The 21,062-nt window shown below is 53.5% G+C and overlaps 1 protein-coding gene across 1 annotated transcript in view; it reads left to right on the top strand.

Annotated features, from left to right (window-relative positions):
* ITGA1 (integrin subunit alpha 1) overlaps positions 1-21,062 on the top strand; it is a 118,724-nt gene that overhangs the window by 66,102 nt on the left and 31,560 nt on the right. The window contains exons 8-15 of the mRNA XM_070411758.1: positions 1,554-1,704; positions 4,416-4,581; positions 7,940-8,013; positions 8,717-8,861; positions 14,614-14,759; positions 16,106-16,249; positions 17,817-18,074; positions 19,490-19,620. Of these exons, the coding sequence (XP_070267859.1) occupies positions 1,554-1,704; positions 4,416-4,581; positions 7,940-8,013; positions 8,717-8,861; positions 14,614-14,759; positions 16,106-16,249; positions 17,817-18,074; positions 19,490-19,620 (1,215 nt within the window). The remainder of the gene's footprint in view (positions 1-1,553; positions 1,705-4,415; positions 4,582-7,939; positions 8,014-8,716; positions 8,862-14,613; positions 14,760-16,105; positions 16,250-17,816; positions 18,075-19,489; positions 19,621-21,062) is intronic.

Below are 21,062 nucleotides of genomic sequence, written 5' to 3'. Positions count from 1 at the left end.
GTTCCCAGCTTCTAGAATTCTCAATCTAAAAAACATGGTCCGTGCACTTCCAGAATGGCATACTCTCTCGTATGCCTGTCATTGCCCAGCACCGACCTGGGGGTATGGGAGCTCTCAAACAGGAGTTTAAGAGGCCTCGTCCGGTATTGCCTTATTTGAAACCATGCTCAGTGCACACATTGGCAAGAAGTGGATGTGATGCTGGCTCTTCCTTCTTTCTTACTTTCTCCAAATCCCCTCCGATTTCCACCCCTGCCTCCCTCCTGCCGACTCTGCGGCTGGACCTCCTTCTACAAGAGCCCACCGGCCCGCCCTTTCTGCAGCGCAGACCTGCTCTTTCTGGATTCCCCATCTCCTCCAACTCTCTCTCCCACTGCTCCTCCGCTCCGTCACCGTGAGAACTCGTAAGCTTCTGCGCAAACACAGAGCAAACACTGGACAATCCCCAAATCTGACAGGCGTTTGTCTGGTGTTAAGAGCCTTCGACCACGGCTTCTGCCCCGGGACCCCCTGACCCTGAAGAGCTGCTGCCCGTGCCCCTCGCCTGCCTGCCGAGATCGGGGCTTCACAAACTCCACAGAAGGGGCTGGATAGTCAGAAATGTTAATTCCATGTGCAGCTTTAGCCTCGTCAGCGTTAGAAAAGCATGTGGTTGCTGGTATCTGGGCCCAAGAGAAACTAACGCCGCGCAGCGGGGGCCACTGTGCAGGTCCCTGCCCACGGGGTCGCCAGCACGGAGCACGGCTGGGCCCCCTGAGGCCTCCCTGGCTCTCGGCCAAGTGTGGCCGCCCACGGTCAGCCGCAGCGGTCAGCCACAGCGGTCAGCCACAGCGCGCCCCCACCGCTCCGAGCCCCAGGGCCTCACTGTGCACCCCGAGGTGACCGCTGCAGCATGAATACGCAGCTTTGAAAACTCACCGAAGTGCGGTTCCGGTCCCCTCGCCCCCTCGCCCTGCACAGTCCCACTCGGATACCACGCCCTGCGTGGCTGCCGCCCGTGCGGTGGGCGCACAGAGGTCATTGAGTTCTGTGTATAAATGAGCCCCTGTGACAGGGCTCAGCAGTCCTCTTGTCCACCCGTTTTTCGAGGTTGAGGATATTTTTAATCGCTGCTTACTGCTTTCGGGCAGCGCCAGTCTCAAACACTACTTTTGGTTTCGTAAGAATCCTTGACTTCCATGTCCCGTGTCCCCCAGTTCAAAATGCGTGTGTGTCCCCCTATCCCTGCCCCAAGTTCCCTTCCTTTGCAGTAAGTTCACACGTTTAATCATACGGCCCGGACCCTCCTATCCCAAGGAGAGGGCTCCCCTGGGATGTTTCCATGTTTACAGGCCTGTAGGGGGGCCGGGGTTTAATTTAAAGAAGGGAACTGGGGCTGGGATGTTTCCACATTTACGGGTGTTTTCGGGGGGGGGGGGGGGGCGTTAACATACAGCGGCCTCGCGGTGACCTGACCGGGGAGGGAGAGCGGCTCCCTGGGGCTCTGTCCCGGGCTCCCCCACCCCCCCCCCCGGGTGGCGGTTCACCAGCTTCTCTCCTCTGGACCCTTTCAGGAAGGAGGCTTTCATGGAGGCCCGGGGCGCCCGCAGGGGCGTCAAGAAAGTGATGGTGATCGTGACGGACGGGGAGTCCCACGACAACCACCGGCTGCCCCAGGTCATCCAGGACTGCGAGGAGGACGGCATCCAGCGGTTCTCCATCGCGGTGGGTACCGGGCGCTGCGGTGGTGGGACTCTTGGGCTCGTAGCTGGGGGGGGGGGGGGGGGGGCAGCTGGGGGGGCTCCTCCTCGCGCCACCCCTCGGCGTGATGGAGGGTGGGGAGGCGGAGATGCACGTCGCAGCCTGTGCCCTGGGTGCAGAGCCCAGGCCACTCGCACCCCCACTGCGCGAGCCAAGTGGCGCCACAGCACCTATGAAAACACATGCAAGCCGGACAGGAGGCGAAGGGACCGGAGCAGGGGACAGTCCCTCCGTTCCGAGGGCACCTCCGGCGGCTGTGATGATGGGTGCTGCCCGGAAAGCCCGCACGCCTGTGACACACCTGTAGCCATGCAGAGACACCGCGGTTCACACAGCACTGCCTCCCACGTGCAGCCAGAGACTGAGCACTGACCCCTCCGTTAGCGACTTGTTCTGACCCCTCCTGCAGCTCCGTGCGGTCAGCGGCTTCCTTCTCATGGCGCCGCCCCCTGGGAGGGACATCAGGACACAGGCTTTGCAAACACGGACAGTCATTTGAGGGACCCTTTCCCGCACGCTGTCGCGTACGGTGGCGTTTTCTATCTGTGTCCACCTGCCTTCCCTGTCCTCAGGCTCCCCAAGGGGAGGGGAGCTTTCCTTTCCCCGCGCTGTGAGGCGGGGACCCCACGGCAGCAGGCCCATGGCTGTGGGCGGCATGGCCCGGTCTCTGAGTCTCCAGACTCTGCGGCCCCCTCACCCCCGACTCATACGACCCGCTGTCCCTGGCTTCCTTCCCACGCCCCAGTTTCCCACCCGTCTCCACTCACGTCACAGCTTCCCACGGGGCACCGCAGTCCCCCCCACCCCCCACCTTGTACAGAGGCACAGAAACCCAGGCCTAGAGACACGAAGCCGCACCAGCCGCGTCACAATCTGAACAGCAGAGGACTCCGGGCACTTCCCCGAAGCGATGAGTAGGAGGGTGGGGTGGGGAAGGGCGGAGGACACTGTATTTGAGTCGGAAAGGCCTGCGTTCAAATTCCGCCTATGACAGTGGTCAGTGACTTAACCCTAAGCGCTTCAGCTTCTTTTAAGAAAATAGATGTTTATGTTGTTTTCAGAGAGGAAGGGAGAGGGAGAGAGAGATGGAAACAGCAATGATGGGAGAGAATCATGGATCGGCTGCCTCCTGCACGCCCCACACGGGGCATCGAGTCTGCAACCCGGGCCTGAGCCCTGACCAGGAATTGAACCCTGACCTCCTGGTCCATAGGACTGAGCCACGCCGGCCAGGCTAGCGGTCTCTTATGACACTAAACACAGACTTGCTGTGGGACCCAGCGCTGTCACTTTCAGGTCTGCACTCGGGAGAAAGGAAAACATGTCCACGCAGAGACCTCTCGGCAGGACTGTTTCTAGCAGCTTCACTCTTAATCACTCGAAACTGGGAGCAGCCCAGACGTCCCCCACAAATGCATCGGGTGCCCCTACGCGGTGGGAGGGATCCGCGGCGAGAGGGACTGAGCTCCCCACACAGCCGCAGAGGCAGCGGCAGCGGCATGGCTGTCAGAGCACCAGGCACAGTGACAGAAGCCAGACGCACACGGCCGCATGCCGCTGATGCCTTGCCTCTGACGTCCTGGAAAAGCAGGCTGTCAGGGCAGAACGCAGACCAGGTCCCTGAGGGGCTGGGGAGGGAGGTGGGCTGCAAGGGAGCCAGAGGGAGCCTTGGGCGATAGGAACATTCCCTGTCTCCACACGGTGGTGACACAGGGCATAGGTTTGTCAAAACTCAGTTGTCTGCCTAAAAAGAGTGGCTTTTACTGCATATAAACAATATCCCCATAAACCTTTCTCTTAAAAGTAAACCAAATGTTCAAGAGAACCTTCTAGAACATCTAAATAATTATAGCTCACGAAAACAGCAGCCCCACCCCCTTCTCTGTGAAAAGGAATGTCCCTGTCTGGGCCTTTGGTTTCAAACAGGAAGTCTTCATTGTTTATTTCCCAGACTTCCAAGCGAGATCGCTCCTAGTCCAATCGCTGATTAAAATGTACATGCAGCCCCGGCCGCTTTGGCTCAGTGGGTAGAGCGTCGGCCTGCGGACTGAAGGGTCCTGGGTTCGATTCCAGTCAAGGGCATGTATCTTGGTTGCGGGCACATCCCCAGTAGGAGGTATGCAGGAGGCAGCTGATCGATGTTTCTCTCTCGATGTTTCTCTCTATCCTTCTCCTTTCCTCTCTGTAAAAAATCAATAAAATATATTTAATAAAGAAAAGAATGAATAAAATGCAGGTGGGTTAGCCTGCCCCTTGTAGGGTTTTCAGGAAGAACCAAGAATTCAAGGTCAAGCAACCACTGGCTTCTCGCTTCGCGGGCAGACGGTGGTCTCACCGGCCAGCATCACATCAGAGACCGGCAGGAAGTGTAGCGTTACCTTTAGGCCGTCATGTCTTTAAGAGACGGCGGTTAATAAACAGGTCCACGGGGATGTAGCACAGGAGCCGTCCATGCACACGCAGGACTGCCTTTCACATCCCCCGCCCCGATGGCGGCGTGGAACAGTTACTGTCAGGGAACCTCCGCATCTGGTAATCACTCTCCCGAGAAGGTGCGAGCACAGGAAACCACGTTAGGCCAGGATCCTGCACACTCTCCTGTCGCCCGCAAGGTGCCTGAGCCCCTGTTCGTGCACAAGGTTTAAGGCATCTTCCCGCCATTTCTGTTGCCTCAGATTCTCGGCAGCTACAACCGCGGGAACCTGAGCACCGAGAAGTTCGTGGAGGAGATCAAGTCCATCGCCAGCGCGCCCACCGAGAAGCACTTCTTCAACGTGTCGGACGAGCTGGCCCTGGTCACCATCGTGGAGGCGCTGGGAGAGAGGATCTTCGCCCTGGAAGGTGGGCGTGGGGTGGGTCCGTGTCATTCCCGCCGCGTGGCCGGGGGGTGGGGTGGGGGTCACTGTGTACAGTGGCCGGCGTGGGACAGTGACCCTTCCTGTGAGTCTGACCTTGAGTCTGACCTTGCCTGGGTGGCAGTGTCACATGGCCCAGGGGCTGGGGGCTGGCTGGGTGAGGACACGTGGGGCGGGCGTGAGAGCCATGAGGACGGCGGCCCGTGGGGACGTTCAGGAGCAAATATGTGCCCGCGCGGCCTGTTCCTTTCCTGTGGCCCAGGTTCAGGGAGGGAGACGCTGGCCGGGTGTCATTTTTCGGGTTTGTTTCCTGTTGGGGGCCTGTCCTCAGGCGGTGGCTTCCATGTTCCCTCCCTCCTGTCCTGTCCCCGCCTGCTGTGAGGTCTCCATGGCGCCCCGGTCCCAGGGCAGCGAGACGGCGGTTCAAGTGTGTGTCGAAGTCACGTCACTTCTTCCCAGATTCTTTCTTTGCTTTTTCACGGCGACCCGAGACTGGGCACACTGAGCGTCACCTTAGGTAGAAGAGGCGGAAGAACAGCTTACGTAGCAACTAGGTCTCCCTGACGAAAGGACGCCTCTGGGTGGTGGGCGGGCACCCCTTTTCCTCCTCGTTCTCTGGGATCGCAGGGCAGAGGGCAGCCCTTCTCACCGAGGGCGAGAAACCCCAGCGCCCCTCCCTCGGGCTCCCGCTGCATCTGGACACACGGAGGACGGTTGTCTTTGTACCTTAAACGTGGACGTGGACGTGTGAAAGCACAGTCCTGCTCGGAGCTGGTGATGGTGATGGGAGCGTCAGATACACTGGGAAGGGGCCCAGCTGTGAAAGGGGCCACTTTGAGCGTCGGGTGACAAGGAAAATGCAGGGGCGGGACGACAGGGGATGTTAAAATGAATAGGAAGGCGGGGAAAGTGAGGTGGAGTCATGGCTCTCGAACGCTTCTTGACAGTGACCCCCACGATCAGTCCAGCTTGCTTTGTGACCGGGACACACACATCTACGCCCCTAAAGTAAAGCCAATCTCATGAAGTGGCCCTTATCGTAGGCACTGTACCCTGGCATGTCCCCATCTCTGCCGTCCACTCTCCCCTCTTTCAGTTAAAATAAATAAATAAATGCAGGTGATGACTCACCTGTTGATTTCACGCCTGCATCACAGCCAGTCGGTGGCAGGTCGCTGTGGAGACGACGGCGCTCCACAGACCGGCCTTCGAGACTGGACTTCTCTGTCCCCGTCACCCCGCTCCTTGTGGCTTGAGGAAATCGAACACTGGAACCACTTTTCAGCCGCAGTCACAGCAGCTTCCACAGCACGTGGCGGCCCCCCATCCTGTGGATAAGTCACCTCTCGGGCTCTGCGCTCGCTGCAGCCACCACTGTCCCCTCCGCACGGGCCAGGCCACGCGCTGGCGCTCCTCCCGGAAACGAATGAGGTTTCCCAAGTCCTTGTGCGCTTTTCACTGTCCACTGACATGCGCCAAGATGTGATAGAAGCAAACCGTAAAGGCCATTTAGAAGACACGTGGCTGAGCCACGTGAGGTAGCTGAGCACCGTGCAGTCCTGTTTGTCACCCGAAGTCCGTAACCGTCACCGAAGACTCACAGAAACGCAGCCTGTGTCAGGGACCGGGTGGAGGAGGGTCCACTTTCCTGAAGTGACGTTTCAGGTCGTTTCTGACTGGGGGACACCATGCCTCCAAGGCGCTCAGACACCCCGAGAGGCCTCTGTATTAAGAGAGAAATGCCCTGGCCGGTGTGGCTCAGTGGATAGAGCGTCAGCCTGCGGACTGAAGGGTCCCAGGTTTGATTCCGGTCAGGGGCATGTACCTTGGTTGCAGGCACATCCCCAGTGGGGAGTGTGCAGGAGGCAGCTGATCGATGTTTCTCTCTCATCAATGTTTCTAACTGTCTATCCCTCACCCTTCCTCTCTGTAAAAAGTCAATAAAATATATTTAATAAAAAAAAGAGAGAGAGAGAGAGAAATTACTTTTCGAGGGACTCCTCAGATCAAAATGCCTTCCCGTGTAGGCCAACCAGAGAGGGTTTGGGGCAGCCTGTTCCTGATTCTCTTTCATCGTGAGACCAGAAAGGGCGCCATGTCCTTGCTCACTTGGGGAGTCTGCATTCTCTGTGAACATCCACCTTCTGATAGTAAACAGCCATTCTGAAGTCCCTGCCGGCCCCGGGCAGCGCCACCTGGTGGGGGGCGGGTGCCAGCAACTCGCCCAATAACATCACAACGTGGTCTCAGGTTTCCCTTTCCCATCAGACCTTGGGAGAAACGCAGACTTCCCCAACCAGAGGCTGCCCAGTGGTTAGAGCGGCTACCTGGGCACCTGGCAGCCAGGGAGGCGCTGACAGCGGGAAGTTCGGGGAGGTACGGTGGCCGCTCCCAGGGTGCCCATCCAGCCGCAGCATGTCCGAGCTTCCTGCTGTCTGTCCTCAGATCCAAGCAGAGCAGCAGCCGGGAAAGGGCTGGGAGCAGGCAGGCCTTTGCTCTGCTCCTGTCACTGGCCTGGCAGATACAGGAGAAAGCACCTCCAAGTGTCGGGGGCCTAAGTGAAGGCTGCGATCCATTAAGTTACAGTGCATCTCGGTTATTGAAGCGAGAGGGTATGTGTGAGATGAAAATGATCGATTGGAGTTCCTGGTTGATTTTCCCATTGAATCCAGTCCTATAAAAAGGCAATTGCGGGTGTACTTGTCAACAGATTTATGCCAGGAAGTAACGAGGAAATGAGTTTGATTCCACGAATGTGATTATTCTCATGGCTCAATGAAAGGGCAGACTGACATTCTTAAAATATGCTCTATTTTTAACGTCTCCACAAGGCCCGATAAATCAGTAACTCCCACGGAGAGCCAGTAAGTCAGCATTCCCTCAGTCCCCTCGCGGCTGTGGCTGAGGGCTGGTGGGTGTCTTGAGGGTCGCACATTCCCGTGGAGCGCTCGGGACTGCCTCAGCGCTGTAGTGAAGAGCTTCAACATGGGCACAGGATCGTGTGTGTGTGTGTGTGTGTGTGTGTGTGTGTGTTTGTGTGTGTGAGAGAGAGAGATTGAATGGCACGTGGCCCAGAGCCCTGTCAGACAGTCCCCTCCTGGTCTGTGAGTGATACTCACAGCCGGAAATTAGAACAAATGCAAACCTAGAGTCCCTACCACTTTATCAAACAACGGGATTCTGAGGGGATCTCCAGCTGGACGTATGGGTTAGGATGTGAGTGCCATTTCTCTCCAGATGGAGAAATGGGGCTGAAAGCCCCTTGAAGGTTGAATTCAGTTGGGAAAGACCGAGACTGGGCTCCCTGCAGCTCCGCGGTGCTAAGGGCGTCTCTCTCCCTCCAGCCACCTCCGACCAGGCCGCGGCCTCCTTCGAGATGGAAATGTCGCAGACCGGCTTCAGCGCGCACTACTCCCAGGTATGTCTCCCCTGTTCGTAGCTTTCTTCTTCCAAGAAAATAAAAGATAGCTCAAGGGTGTATTTCAAGAATGTGAATTTTTTTGAGGTTTCCTCCCCAAACCAACACCCAGGCATCAGCACAAGTACAACGTGCGGTTGGTGGCTGAGCGGTTCGCCATATCCTGGTGACATTTCTGATCAACAGGAGACTGGCATTCCTAGCCCTTCCTGGAAAAACGTGTTCTCTCGCACAGCTCACTGCGCGGCACTAATCGCTGTGAATCCGCTATGCCAGGTCCCCCTTACGTAGTCATGCATCTGGCTGTGTGAAATGCTTGATTGAAAACATTTGCTGGTGCTATGGGATGGATCTTTTTCTCAGTGTTAAGATACTCAAGGGTTCTGCTAGAATTCCACGTTCAAGACCTAGGGTTCTTGGCACCTAGAACAAAGCTTTAGAAATTACATCATTTGTAGTTGATGGAGGGAAAGGCAGCGCGGTCCCTGGAAAGGCCGGCTGACACTCGATGTGCAGTTGTGCCACAGAACCAACCAGGCCCGTCACTGACCGGAGGCTGGAGAAGGTGCTCCCGGCGGCCGGCCGCTCGGTCATTGTGAGGGTTACAGGGGCTGATGTGTGGGAAGCCCGTGGAAGGCGCCCATCGCACTGTTGACCTGCGTGTCTGCTCTTATTAACCATCGCTTTCTCTTCCGGATGTCAGGACTGGGTCATGCTCGGGGCCGTCGGCGCCTACGACTGGAACGGGACGGTCGTCATGCAGAAGGGGAATCAGATCATCATCCCCCAAAACACCACCTTCAATGTGAAGTCTTCCAAAAAGAACGAGCCCCTGGCCTCCTACTTAGGTAAGTTGGGGTGTCATGAGTAGAATGTGATGGCTTGTAGTCGTGTTTGTATGTTTCATCTTTCGCATTGTTTGCTGATGTTTCTGTTGGCTCCCTGACAACTATGCAGACATCACTTCCAAGGGTCGCTGTGTTACGGGACCTGTGGGAGTTCCCGGCTCCAAGCGCCTTCGCCAGAACACAGACCGAGGAAGGCGTGCTTCCTCGGAGGCTGGCGGTGCAGGGGCTGGTTTAGGCGGATGCGCCTCTTCCGAGGTCTCCGGGTCTGGTACTCTCTTTAACCTCAAGAGGGGCCTTGGGACCTGGTGGAGCGGAAGTGAGACAAGAAAAAGAAACCTTGACCCAGCTGACATCCCGAAGATCAGACTCCTGTTTTATTTCATTGTGAGAAAACCACTTAACATTTACTCTTTTAGCCAATTTTTTTTTAATGTTCTTATAGCTTCTTAAAGAGAGAGAGAGGAAGGGAGAGGGAGAGGGAGAGGGAAATGGAGAGAGAGAGAGAGAGAGAGAAGAGAAGAGAGAAACATTGATGAGAGAGAATCATCGATCAGCTACCTCCTGCACGACCCCTACTGGGGACCCAGCCCGCAACCTGGCACGTGCCCTCTTTGGGGATCAAACCAGTGGCCTCTTGGTTCATGGGTCGATACTCAACCACTGAGCCACACGGACTGTGCTAGCCAATTTTTAAGTGTTTATTGTTGTTGACTATTCATAGTCTCTTAAATATCCTCTATCATTAGGTTTTTTTTTAATGGGTCCTAATTTTGGAAAAGAAATGTTTAGTGTGTCTTGTCAGACAGCGTCTTCTTTAACAGCTCTGTTCCATAAGAGGAATATGGAACTTAAACCCCGTGACGCAGCATCTGCTCGTCTTCCGAAGGCTTGTCTGGAATGAGGAGTGTGTCTGGTATGACCTTACTCTGATCGGCACCAGGCAGGGCTGTCCAGGGGACACCTGGGAACTCTTCTATCATCTAACTGATCTCAGTCAACAGTTGGAAGGGCCTAGGATGAGAAAGGCCTCCAAGGCATGGTTTCCCAGCTCCTCTGCACTCAACAAATATTTTGGAAGTCATCTTTCGCCCGAGACGTGGTTCCTAGGGCTGGGCTGCTGGGTGAAGAACACAGATGCCTCACAGGCTCATGGGTTAGCAGTTAGCATTCCTCTCCGATCCTTCTGTCCCGGAGGCGGGTCTGTCCCTGTCCTAGTTTCCTCCTGTTTGCAGAAGAGGGTAGCAGGGTATTCACTGGTAGGTCCAAGCATCTCCTTTCAGGCACATAGGAGAGCTGTAGAGGCAAGGAAACTTAAAAAGAAAAAAGGCTTGAGGCTTTTAGATAAATAAAAGTATATAATGGTAATGTTCACGTAAGAAACAGTCAAGCCTGTAAAGAATTTTTGTGAGTTTATTTGAGCCAAACAGTCGACAATGGCCGGGAAGCAGAATCTCAACATATTGAGATAATGCTCTGGAGAATGGTGATTTTTCACCTATTTTTATACATTACCATCCAAGGAGTAGACGGAGATGGGTTACAAGAAACGGCTGGTGATAGATTAGGGTGGTGGGAGAAAGCGAAGGGGGTTGGGAGGGACCTCTGAGGTTGGATAAAAGATAAAATGATAGACACACACTTCCTTTACTTGGGTGGGTACAGGATAGTTCACAGTCAACAATGAACAGGGTCACAATAACAATGAGGGAGTCTGTGGTCTCGGCCCTGCGCCCTGACACATTGGTTGTACCCTGGGGGGTCCGGGAAAAGGGAAGTTACCCTGACATTCCAAAGGCATGTTATCATAGATGCAGAAAGACAACAGGCTCAGTTAAGATCAAAGTTGGTCTTTGCCAGGGAAGATACTGGCCTAGGACATGACTACCCACCATAGACTGCTTTTTAATTTAAAAAGTTTAATTTCAGAGCCTCCTCTGTGGTCACTGTAGGTCTCTGAGTTTGCAAGGCCTCCACGCAGGCCTCCCCTGAGTTAGTCGGGCCAGCACGTGGCCCCTTGTTTGTCCACCGTAAGCAGCAGGTAAAATGTGAGTGTTCAAACCGCTCGAGACCGTTGAAATGCACGAATAAAGGTCTATCCCAGGGGTCCTCAAACTACGGCCCGCGGGCCACATGCAAATACAAACATTGTATTTGTTCCCGTTTTGTTTTTTTACTTCAAAATAAGATATGTGCAGTGTGCATAGGAATTTGTTCATAGTTTTTTTTTAAACTATAGTCTGGCCCTCCAACGGTCTGAGGGACAGTGAACTGGCCCCCTGTTTAAAAAGTTTGAGGACCCCTGGTCTACTCTATTTCTGCTCTCTCAAAATGAGGAGAAAAACAGTCATGCATTGCTCTAAGCCTCACGCATTAGAAAAGAAAATGCCAAACTAAGAGAAGTCGCTAGGAGATGATCCAGAGGATCCAGATCTGGAAACAACCCCCTTCTACCTGCCCCTCCCCCCAAGAACGGGAAGAAAGGACCGTTAGAAAAGCAAGCCTAACTCCTGGAGGACTGGGTGTCAGAGGAGGGAGTTGGGCTTAAAACGCTTGCTGAGCTGTAGCCTTCAAGGAGGTCTCAGAGAGCTGACTTTCCAAATTAGGAAACTGAGGAATAGGAGAATCAGGTCACAACTGCCTGTGGCCCTCGGGAGCTAGGACGCAGGTCTCTGGATTCCTGCTCCCGTGTTCACCTGCCCCTCCCACTGTGCCTGACTGGGTTGGTCCAGAGGCACGAACAACCAGTGAGTACCCGAGAGGTGCCAAACCCTGACTCACAGACAGGAAACCGGATAAATAAGGTGGATCCATCCCTCGGGGATGAAGCTACATGTCTGGATGAGATGACAGATACTGAGGCGGGCGGTCACGGCTGGTATGAGACATACTGTGCCATAGAAGGACGGCCGAGGTTGATTAGGTGGCTTCTGCAGGTTCCCCATACTCTCAGGTCCTATGGGACTGTTTTATGGGCTCCTTTACAATCAATTCATACATATAAGATTTCCTTCAAAATAGAGAAGCACCCAGAAGGGGAACAGAGGAGAAAATAGCTTTTTTTTTCCCTCTGAAATGTTATTCTAAATCTGAAATGTGGCTTTCAAAACGTTTCCTTGCCTGGGTTACAAATGAGGACGAGTTTGAGCGCATGGCTAGACTCTGTGTGGATGGCGAGCTGTTAGACCATGGAAACCCTTACTCAGGAAGCAAGAGGTAAAGACTCTGTAAACATCCATCCTGCGCAGCAGTGAGGAGAACGCGGGGCCCTGGAGCTGCTGAATGTCGCTCGGGGGGTGGCCAGGGCCCGTCTGGCTGTGACCCAGTAACTCACCGCCTTAGGCCAGTAGAGCTTAGCAGCTGGGTCTGACAGTGAGAATACAGTCAAGAGCCTCACCCCTCTCCCACCTCCTCCGCCTCCTCCGGCTCCTCCCCCCAGCTTGCTGATTGCTGATCATGGCAGACAGAGTCCCAGCAAAGGGAGGATGGGAGGCAAATGCATGAGATCCAGACAGATCCCGCCGGCTAGCCATTCCCCCACCCGGTGCCAGCACGTTCCCCAAGGGGTTAGAGGAGCTGAGGACCGGACTGTCTTTATAAACCACACACAGGGCCTGGCCGTCCACGTCCCTTCCTCTTCAAGTCTGTGCTCTTCTTCTTAAAGCAATGCCAGGCGTCCGTGTTTATCATCACGTTCCTTTCATGAAGTCGGGCTTCCCTTGGCCCCCTGTCCCCTCCCTCTGCCTTGTCATTGGTGCCCCGGGCGCACCCACAGCCACTGCCCGCTGGTCTCGGTGCCGTGGGGAGCCCAGCTGGTGGTTCCGGTTGCCAAGTGCGCTCTCAGAGCCGATGAACGGAGTAATCGCTCACTCCGTTCCAGCCCACTTTTTAAAGTTTCTTTTATTAGTCTGCATTTCGCACCCTGAAAATTACAAAAAAAATTAAAAAATCAGTGTATCCTAGAGGCCCTCCTGGCTTCCTCCCTAACGTCTCCTCGCAGAGCAGCGGGGCACAAAACGGCCTGTTCCCACGTTCTTGTTCGCGGTTTATTTATGCATGAACGTGACCCCTAAGTTTTGTTTTTAAGCAATCCCCTGGTTAGCAACACAGAAATATGACACATGACATGTTTGCAAAAGAATCGTCTGCTGTGTGTCATAATTTTTAAAAGCGCAAAGGCAGATGAAGAAATGAGAATGTGAGAAAAATGTTCATGAGGAAAACAGGCCTGAGAATTGGTGTTTCTGTAGGACTTGTAAGAATAAAACATAGTCTAGTCCAGTGATGGCGAACCTTTTGAGCTCGGCGTGTCAGCATTTTGAAAAACCCTAACTGAACTCTGGTGCCGTGTCACATAGAGAAATTTTTTTATCTTTGCAACCATAGTAAAACAAAGACTTATATTTTTGATATTTATTTTATATATTTAAATGCCATTTAACAAAGAAAAATCAACCCAAAAAAATGAGTTCGCGTGTCACCTCTGACACGCGTGTCACAGGTTCGCCTTCACTGGTTTAGTACAAGAATCTCCGTCTCTTTAGAGAGTGGAACGATGGCCCTGTAGTAAAATACTCGGTAAGTACGTTGTCAGTGTAATTCTCTCGTGAAGTGCTGCTCTGTGGCGTTTTCACAAGTGACCCGCTGTCTGGCCCAGTGCTGGGCAGCTCTGGTCATTAGAACATGTCTTCCTTCTTTAGAGTTGAAGTCTGACTGGTCATTTCTCCTGATTGGTGTAGCTCGGTTTTCTAAAGACACAAAGAACAAATCTCATTCTTTACTCAGAAATTAATAATAATCTGCCTTAAACATCCAATTTAAAATTCTAAAGGGCATACAAGTCCAATTATAAAGAGGGAAATAATTAAACATGAAAACTGTCCACGTTCACTTTTCATCAAACAAATGCAAATTACAATCCCAGAAAGTCACTATGATTAGATTATGTTTAGCATCTATTCGTTCGCCCACAATTGACGTAATAGCAATGACACATAGTGTTTGGGAGAGTTTGATGAAACTATTCTCTCCTTTGATTGGTCATGGAGTTAATTAGTACAGATTTTCTGGAAATAATTTGCCAAACACTGTAAGAACCATTAAAATTTTGATCCAGGAATCTATTCCTTGAAATGTATCATTAAAAAATGTTAATGAAGAAAGAAATTAAGTTTTAAAAGATGTCTTTCCAGGCTTAAGTATAATACCAAAAAATTAAACCCACCTAACACCCACTATTCCATCGGGGAAGAATCCTGTGGTAATAATGCAAGTCTTTTATGCTTTAGCTCAGAGAAACCAGCTTCAAGCATTTAAAGTTACAATTTAAAACATAGGCCACAGCACAGAAAAGTCTTGCATTTGCTATGATTCCAACTCTGTGAAACTATTACTTTCTCCAGCTCAGAGACGCATGTCCACATGAACTAGGATTGACGCATTACAAAGTGGCACATTGCAATTTTGAGGCTCTTCTGTGAATTTTTTTTTCTTTTCCTGTCATCGTTGTTATGTTATTTGTGCCTTTAAACGGTGGGAAATGGAGGTAGGGAAACACCTTTGGAGGACAAAGGTGCTTGGAGCATCAGAGAGCACTCCAGGGCTTCTACCCACACGGGCTTGTCCGCGTGTCAGTGCTCATACTGACTGTAAAGTCCACGTGAAGACGTGAAATGCTGCTGCCCCCACGGAGACGGGTCTCGGTGCACTGGGAGCAGGCCGCGGGGAGAGCATGCATCTGGCCTCTCTTTGCCAGGCTACTCGGTGAACTCGGCCACCGTCCCCGGGGGAGACGTGCTGTACATCGCGGGCCAGCCCCGCTACAACCACACCGGGCAGGTCATCGTCTACAGGATGGAGGGCGGGGACGTCAGGATCCTGCAGACGCTCCGGGGAGAGCAGGTGAGCCGGGAAATTATGGCTGTAAAGTCCCCCGTCCACACTCTGTGCAGATTCCACTTAGCTGCCTGCTGTCCGCAGCTTCAGAAACACAGGAGCCTCATATTCCACCTCAGCTGAGACCGGCCCTGGGCTGGGCTCTCCGAGGCATGGAAAGTGGCTGTGAGGATGGAGGCGGAGCGGGGGTGAATAGGTGGTAGATGCAGATGCGGGGGTACAAATACACATACACGTACAGAAGAGAGAGCAAGCAGCTTAGGAAGAAGGTGGCAGAGCACAGACAGGACGTCCTGTGCGGGAGGTGGAAGGATGGCTTTGAGGGCGGACTGGTGCGGAAGGTCTTCGTGAGAGACAGCGCCTGGGCAGGTGAGGATGTAGATGGTGGCAGGCGCCGTGGGAGGCCAGGCAGGGAGAGCAGCCCCGTGGTGGGAGGTGCGGAGTGACAGGCACCCCCCCCAAAGTCCTGGGGGGCCGCTCAGCGCCGCTCCCCCAGGGGCCTCCCCGCAGCCCAGCACACAGTGCGGCTCAGGTGTCGCCAGCAGACCTGCCAGCGACAGTGAGGAGCCAGCGTCTGCCACAGGCCAGGGCCATGGCTGGCGGGTCCCTGCTGGGGCGCAGCTGCAGAGCCTCAGGCGCAGGCTCCTCTGCAGCCGGCCCAGGCACGTGCAGGAGGCACCAATCCATGCGTTTCTCTCACATCCATGTTTCTCTCTGTCTCTCCCTCTCTCTTCCACTCTCTCTAAAAAAGAAAAAATAATAAATAAATAAGAGAGAGAACATACTGCTGCAAGGGGCGGGGGGGTCCCCGCACCCTGTCCCTCGCAGCGGCTGGGACTAGACCACGCCCTGAGCTGGGGGACAGTGTCTGAGACTCACCTGTGAAATCGCTGCCCCGGATCCCGCCCCGTCCAGCCCCTCCTTCGGACTCAGGGCGCCTGTGCACACCGGGGCCTCTCAGCATGCGCTGGCCCCTGTCCGAAAGCCTTCCATTGTTTACCTCATGGCGTTTCTTTTAAAAAAACAATCTTTGCAGTGTCACTGGTCTTGTCCGACCTGGAGAAGAACGAGGTTGGGGAGAAAGCCAAAGGAAGCCCTTTCTCGGAAGCTACGGAATCTGTAGCAGCCGCCCCCCCTCCCCCTCCCTCTCCCCTCCGGGGGGGCCTGCTAGGCAGTGGCCTGGGCAGAGCTGAGAGCCCAGAGGAGCTCCCGGTCGCCCCATTTCTGCGGCTCATCCCCTGCACCCTCTGACCTCACGCACAGTCAGATGGTGTGAGCCAGAAAGGCAGGCTCTCGCTTCCCGAGTGCCCGGTGCGCCTCTTCAGCGGCTGCTCTGTGCTGTGTGTGCCCAGATCGGCTCCTACTTCGGCAGCGTGTTGACCACCGTGGACATCGACAAAGATTCCCACACGGACGTGCTCCTGGTCGGGGCGCCCATGTTCATGGGGGCCGAGAAGGAGGAGCAGGGGAAGGTGTACGTGTACGCCCTGAACCAGGTACCGGGACAGGGTCTGGGGAGACCGGGACCACCTCTTCCTTTCTTTCCATTTCAAACAAATCACGTGGTGCTATTTTTGCACTCACGTCGGAAAAAAGAGCAAAAACAGTGTCAGGGCCCACCACCCCCTCTTCTCTACAGGAAGGTTTACAGTCCCAATAAAGGTGTTCAAACCGAGAGGCATTTTCTGCTTTGAAAATGTGAACTATTCTTTTCAAACAGAATATATAGGACGGAGGTAAATACATAGCTCACAGGCAGCCATTCATGAGCTCTGGCCTGGGGGTGTAGGGGGCCTGGAGGTGTGGGTGGCCTGGAGACGTGGGTCCCTTGGGAGTGTGGATGGCCTGGAGGTGTGGGGGGCCTGGGGGTGTGGGGGGCCGGGGGTGTGGGGGGCCTGGGGTGTGGGGGGGCCTGGGGGTGTGAGTGGCCTGGGGGTGTGGGGGGGCCTGGGGGTGTGGGGGCCTGGAGGTGTGGGGGGCCTGGGGGTGTGGGGGGCCTGGGGGTGTGGGGGGCCTGGGGGTGTGGGGGGGCCTGGGGGTGTGGGTGGCCTGGGGGTGTGGGGGCCTGGAGGTGTGGGGGGCCTGGGGGTGTGGGGGGGCCTGGGGGTGTGGGGGGGCCTGGGGGTGTGGGTGGCCTGGGGGTGTGGGGGCCTGGAGGTGTGGGGGGCCTGGGGGTGTGGGGGGCCTGGGGTGTGGGGGGGCCTGGGGGTGTGGGGGGGCCTGGGGGTGTGAGTGGCCCGGGGGTGTGGGGGGCCGGAGGTGTGGGGGGCCTGGGGGTGTGGGTCGCTTGCGGGGAGAGGTGTCAGGAATTTCAGGCAATGACACCAAATCTTTGTAGCAAACAAACTGAATTTGTGGTCTTTGGAAAATCTCGCTGGGCTGGAGGGAGATTCTGACTTTAGACACTATTTGTAGGCGAAATAACTATTGATTGATTTATCAGAAGAGTTATTTTTGTTGTTTTGTTTGTTTTGCTGCTTACAGCAAAGTCAGTATTTATTTATTTGGCTTTTAAGTCTTCAGAGTCTCTCCATATTAATTATTTAACTCACAAATTATTTCTTTTCCTTTCTATCATTTTTTCTTTCTTTCTTCTGCCAACGTTTTGGGATCCTATCCTTCTTTTCCCCAGAAAGTATGTCCCTTTCTGTCCGTTGTTGCTCACTCGCTGGGCCGTTACTGAGTTTTGGCTTTTTCACTCTGGAGAGGTTAGGGGAGAGCTTGCTTTTGAACAGAGGGGGTCCTCCGTGAGGGGGAATCAAAGGAGCTCAATATCGGGAGGAGAAAGGGTGGTGACATGGATGGAGGATTTCAAAAGTCAGTTCTTTGGCTTTAAGAACACACACTGGGCGATCCCCTCACCCTTTTGCATTAAGAAGAGGACCCACTGAACCCTCAGCCGGCTTCTTCCCCACCGGCTCCACTCGGCGCTCAGGCCTGGGTTCTACAGCCTGCATGGTGGACGCTCACACGGTGTTTCCTGGCGGCGCTGTCCTGTGCACCCCCCCCCCCTCGCCCCCCATGGCCCCTGCAGAAACCGTCCTGTCCCTGTGTCCCCTCCAGACAAGGTTTGAGTATCAGATGAGCCTGGAGCCCGTGGCGCAGACCTGCTGCTCGTCTCTGAAGCACGCCGCGTGCACCAAGAAGAACAAGAATGAGCCATGCGGGGCCCGCTTCGGCACGGCCATCGCGGCCGTGAGGGACCTCAACCTGGACGGCTTCAACGACGTGGTGATCGGCGCGCCCCTGGAGGACGACCACGCGGGCGCCGTGTACATCTTCCACGGGCGCGGCCGGTTGCTGCGGAAGCAGCACGCTCAGGTGGGCCCCCCAGCCCCTCCCGCGCGATGCCCGTCCTGCTTCAGGACTTGCTTGGTTTCTTTCTTCTGACGCTCCTGGGCGATGAGATTTCTCATTCTCTTCGGAGGTATCTTTTTTTTATTGTTGTTATTGATGTCAGAGAGGAAGGGAGAGGGAGAGAAACATCAATGATGAGAGAGCATCATGGATCGGCTGCCTCCTGCCCACCTCCCACTGGGGAGCGAGCCCGAAACCTGGGCACGTGCCCTGACCGGGAATCGAAGCGTGACCTCCTCGTTCACAGGCCGACGCTCAACCACTGAGCCACACTGGCCGGGTCCCTAAGTTATCTTTATAGAAGAATTACTTTGTATTTCATCCTTTTATCTAGTTTTTTTTTTTTTTTTTTTTTTTTTGGTTATTTGCCAGTTTCCATAAACTGGTCTTTTAAATGGTACAAAACAAAAAAAGCACAAACCAAAAAAAAGCACTTTTTAAAAACATATTTTAGAGATTTTAGAAAGAGAGGACACTGATGAGAGAGAGAGATCGGCTGCCTCCTGCATGCCCACCACCGGGGACCGAACCCGCAACCCTGATATGTGCTCTGACTGGCAATCGAACCAGTGTCCTCTTGGTTCATGGGTTGATGCTCACCCCCTGAGCCACACCAGCCGGGCAAAAGAGTACGTTTTAGCACTGCTGCTTACCACCCGAAGTGTGCCTGGTCCCCAGAGGGCACCGCTTTCCGAAGGAGAGATGGCAATTCTGGGACTTTTCAGTAGGAATAGGAGGATGAGGGGTCCCCAAGTTTAGGGAGGGTCCGTCTGTCCTGTCTCCTTACCATCGGGTTCTATCAGAGCTGAGTCAGGAGGTGGAGGTGGCAAACGGTACCTGTGGGGACGCACACAAGTCAGCCTTAGAGACCTCTCTGTGTTCGTCTGTGCCCTCCCCAGGCGGTGGGCACGTGTGAGGGGAGTGGGTCTATCTATGGTGAGGAGGCGGAAGACGGAGAGTGTGTTTGGAGGAATGTGCCCGTGGTCCCCAGCCCCAAGTTTAGTGAACAGACCGACCCTGACACCGGGTCCCTCTCCCGGCTGCTCGAGTAATGCGGTTTCAAGGTTCCCACGCCTTCCAGCTCCCCATGTGGCAGGATTGGAAGCAGCTACAGCTGAGCCCATCGCAGTGTTTCCTTGGGGTCAGACAGGATGAGGTTCTGTCACTCCCCTCACTCTGGGGTCAGGACCCTGAAGTGACCGCGCTGTAGGAAGCATGTCCTCTGGGAGCACCTGAGAGAGGTCCCCTCTCCCCACGAGGCCACTGGGGCAGGTGTCAGCAGCTCCTGCAGGGGGATGTGGGTTAACCCACCAAGTCCTCAGATTTATTCTTTTCAAAGAGGCTTTCTGACATAACGACTCTCGCCGGGGTTTCCGCAGCGCATCCCGTCCGGCGGAGACGGCCAGACCCTGAAGTTCTTCGGCCAGTCCATCCACGGGGAGATGGACCTGAACGGCGACGGCCTCACCGACGTGACCATCGGCGGCCTGGGCGGCGCCGCCCTCTTCTGGTGCGTATCCGAACCGCCCACGGCGTCCGCTGCTTCACATGGAGTCCCAGCGCTGCGGGGACCGGCGGACATCAGGCCAAGTGTTCATTTCCCGCTGCGCCCCATCACTCAGACAGAAATACGCCATTTCGTAGGCTGCAGAAGCCAATCATCATGAAAGGAACAAGTAGAATCAACCCTTCATTTTCTCAGCCTTTAAAATACCTGCATCCCCAAAGCAATTAACTGTAGAATCTAGTTTATGGTCAGATACATATATTAGTGTCATTGTATTTATTACTAAAATAACTTATTAATCAATAGTATTAAGAAACCTAGCTTTAATTAGATAAAAATAATTTCAAAAAGAGTTATATATGAAAAAAATGGTTAAAATATATGAAGAATAACATTAATGAGAATTTTGTATGAAACATTTTAAAAAGATCTTATTAAGAAATACAAAGGAAAGATTTAATGAATAAAATTATACTTCGGATATGAGCCTTGATGGAAAGTTCACAGGTTGGTTCTTCCGCAGTGACCCCTGGCTTAATGCAGGTGGAAGCAAACCACAATAGCATTTCCCCCAAAATGTACCTAGAAGAGCAGTAAAGAAAACTGAGAAAGACCGAGTGAAGATGGAGACCTAACAGTCATGGCTTTGTCATAATATAAGACACAACTAATGGTCAAATGAAAAGTGTATACTAAACCACACACAGATAATAACCATTATGTTAAGAAATGTTTTAGCTATACATGTCACTACATATACAGTTACTACACATATAACTGTATACAGGTGCTAGGCATAGAACTATATACAGTTGTCGTACATAGAACTATGTATAGTTGTTATACATAAAACTATATACAGGTGCTAGGCATATAACCGTGTACAGTTGTTGTACATAGAACTATGTGCACTTGTACATAGAACTATGCAGAGGTGCTAGCCATAGGACTATGTACAGTTGTTATACATAGAACTATGCACAGGTGCTAGGCATATAACCATGTATAGTTGTTGTACGTAGAACTATGTGCAGTTGTTATACATAGAACTATGTGCAGTTGTACATAGAATTGTGCACAGGTGCTAGCCATAGAACTATGTACAGTTGTTATACATAGAACTATACACAGGTGTTAGGCATATAACTATGTACAGTTGTTGTACATAGAACTATGGGCAGTTGTTACACATAGAACTATGTACAGGTGCTAGGCATATAACCGTGTACAGTTGTTGTACGTAGAACTATGCACAGGTGCTAGCCATAGAACTATGTACAGTTGTTATACATAGAACTATACACAGGTGCTAGGCATATAACCATGTATAGTTGTTGTACGTAGAACTATGTGCAGTTGTTATACATAGAACTATGTGCAGTTGTACATAGAATTGTGCACAGGTGCTAGCCATAGAACTATGTACAGTTGTTACACATAGAACT

This window comes from Myotis yumanensis, unplaced genomic scaffold (genome assembly GCF_028538775.1).
Source record: "Myotis yumanensis isolate MYYU_CA2020_CCGP unplaced genomic scaffold, mMyoYum1.0.hap1 SCAF_4, whole genome shotgun sequence".
NCBI classification, from domain to species: Eukaryota; Metazoa; Chordata; class Mammalia; order Chiroptera; family Vespertilionidae; genus Myotis; species Myotis yumanensis.
This window is presented reverse-complemented; position numbering and strand designations above follow the sequence as displayed.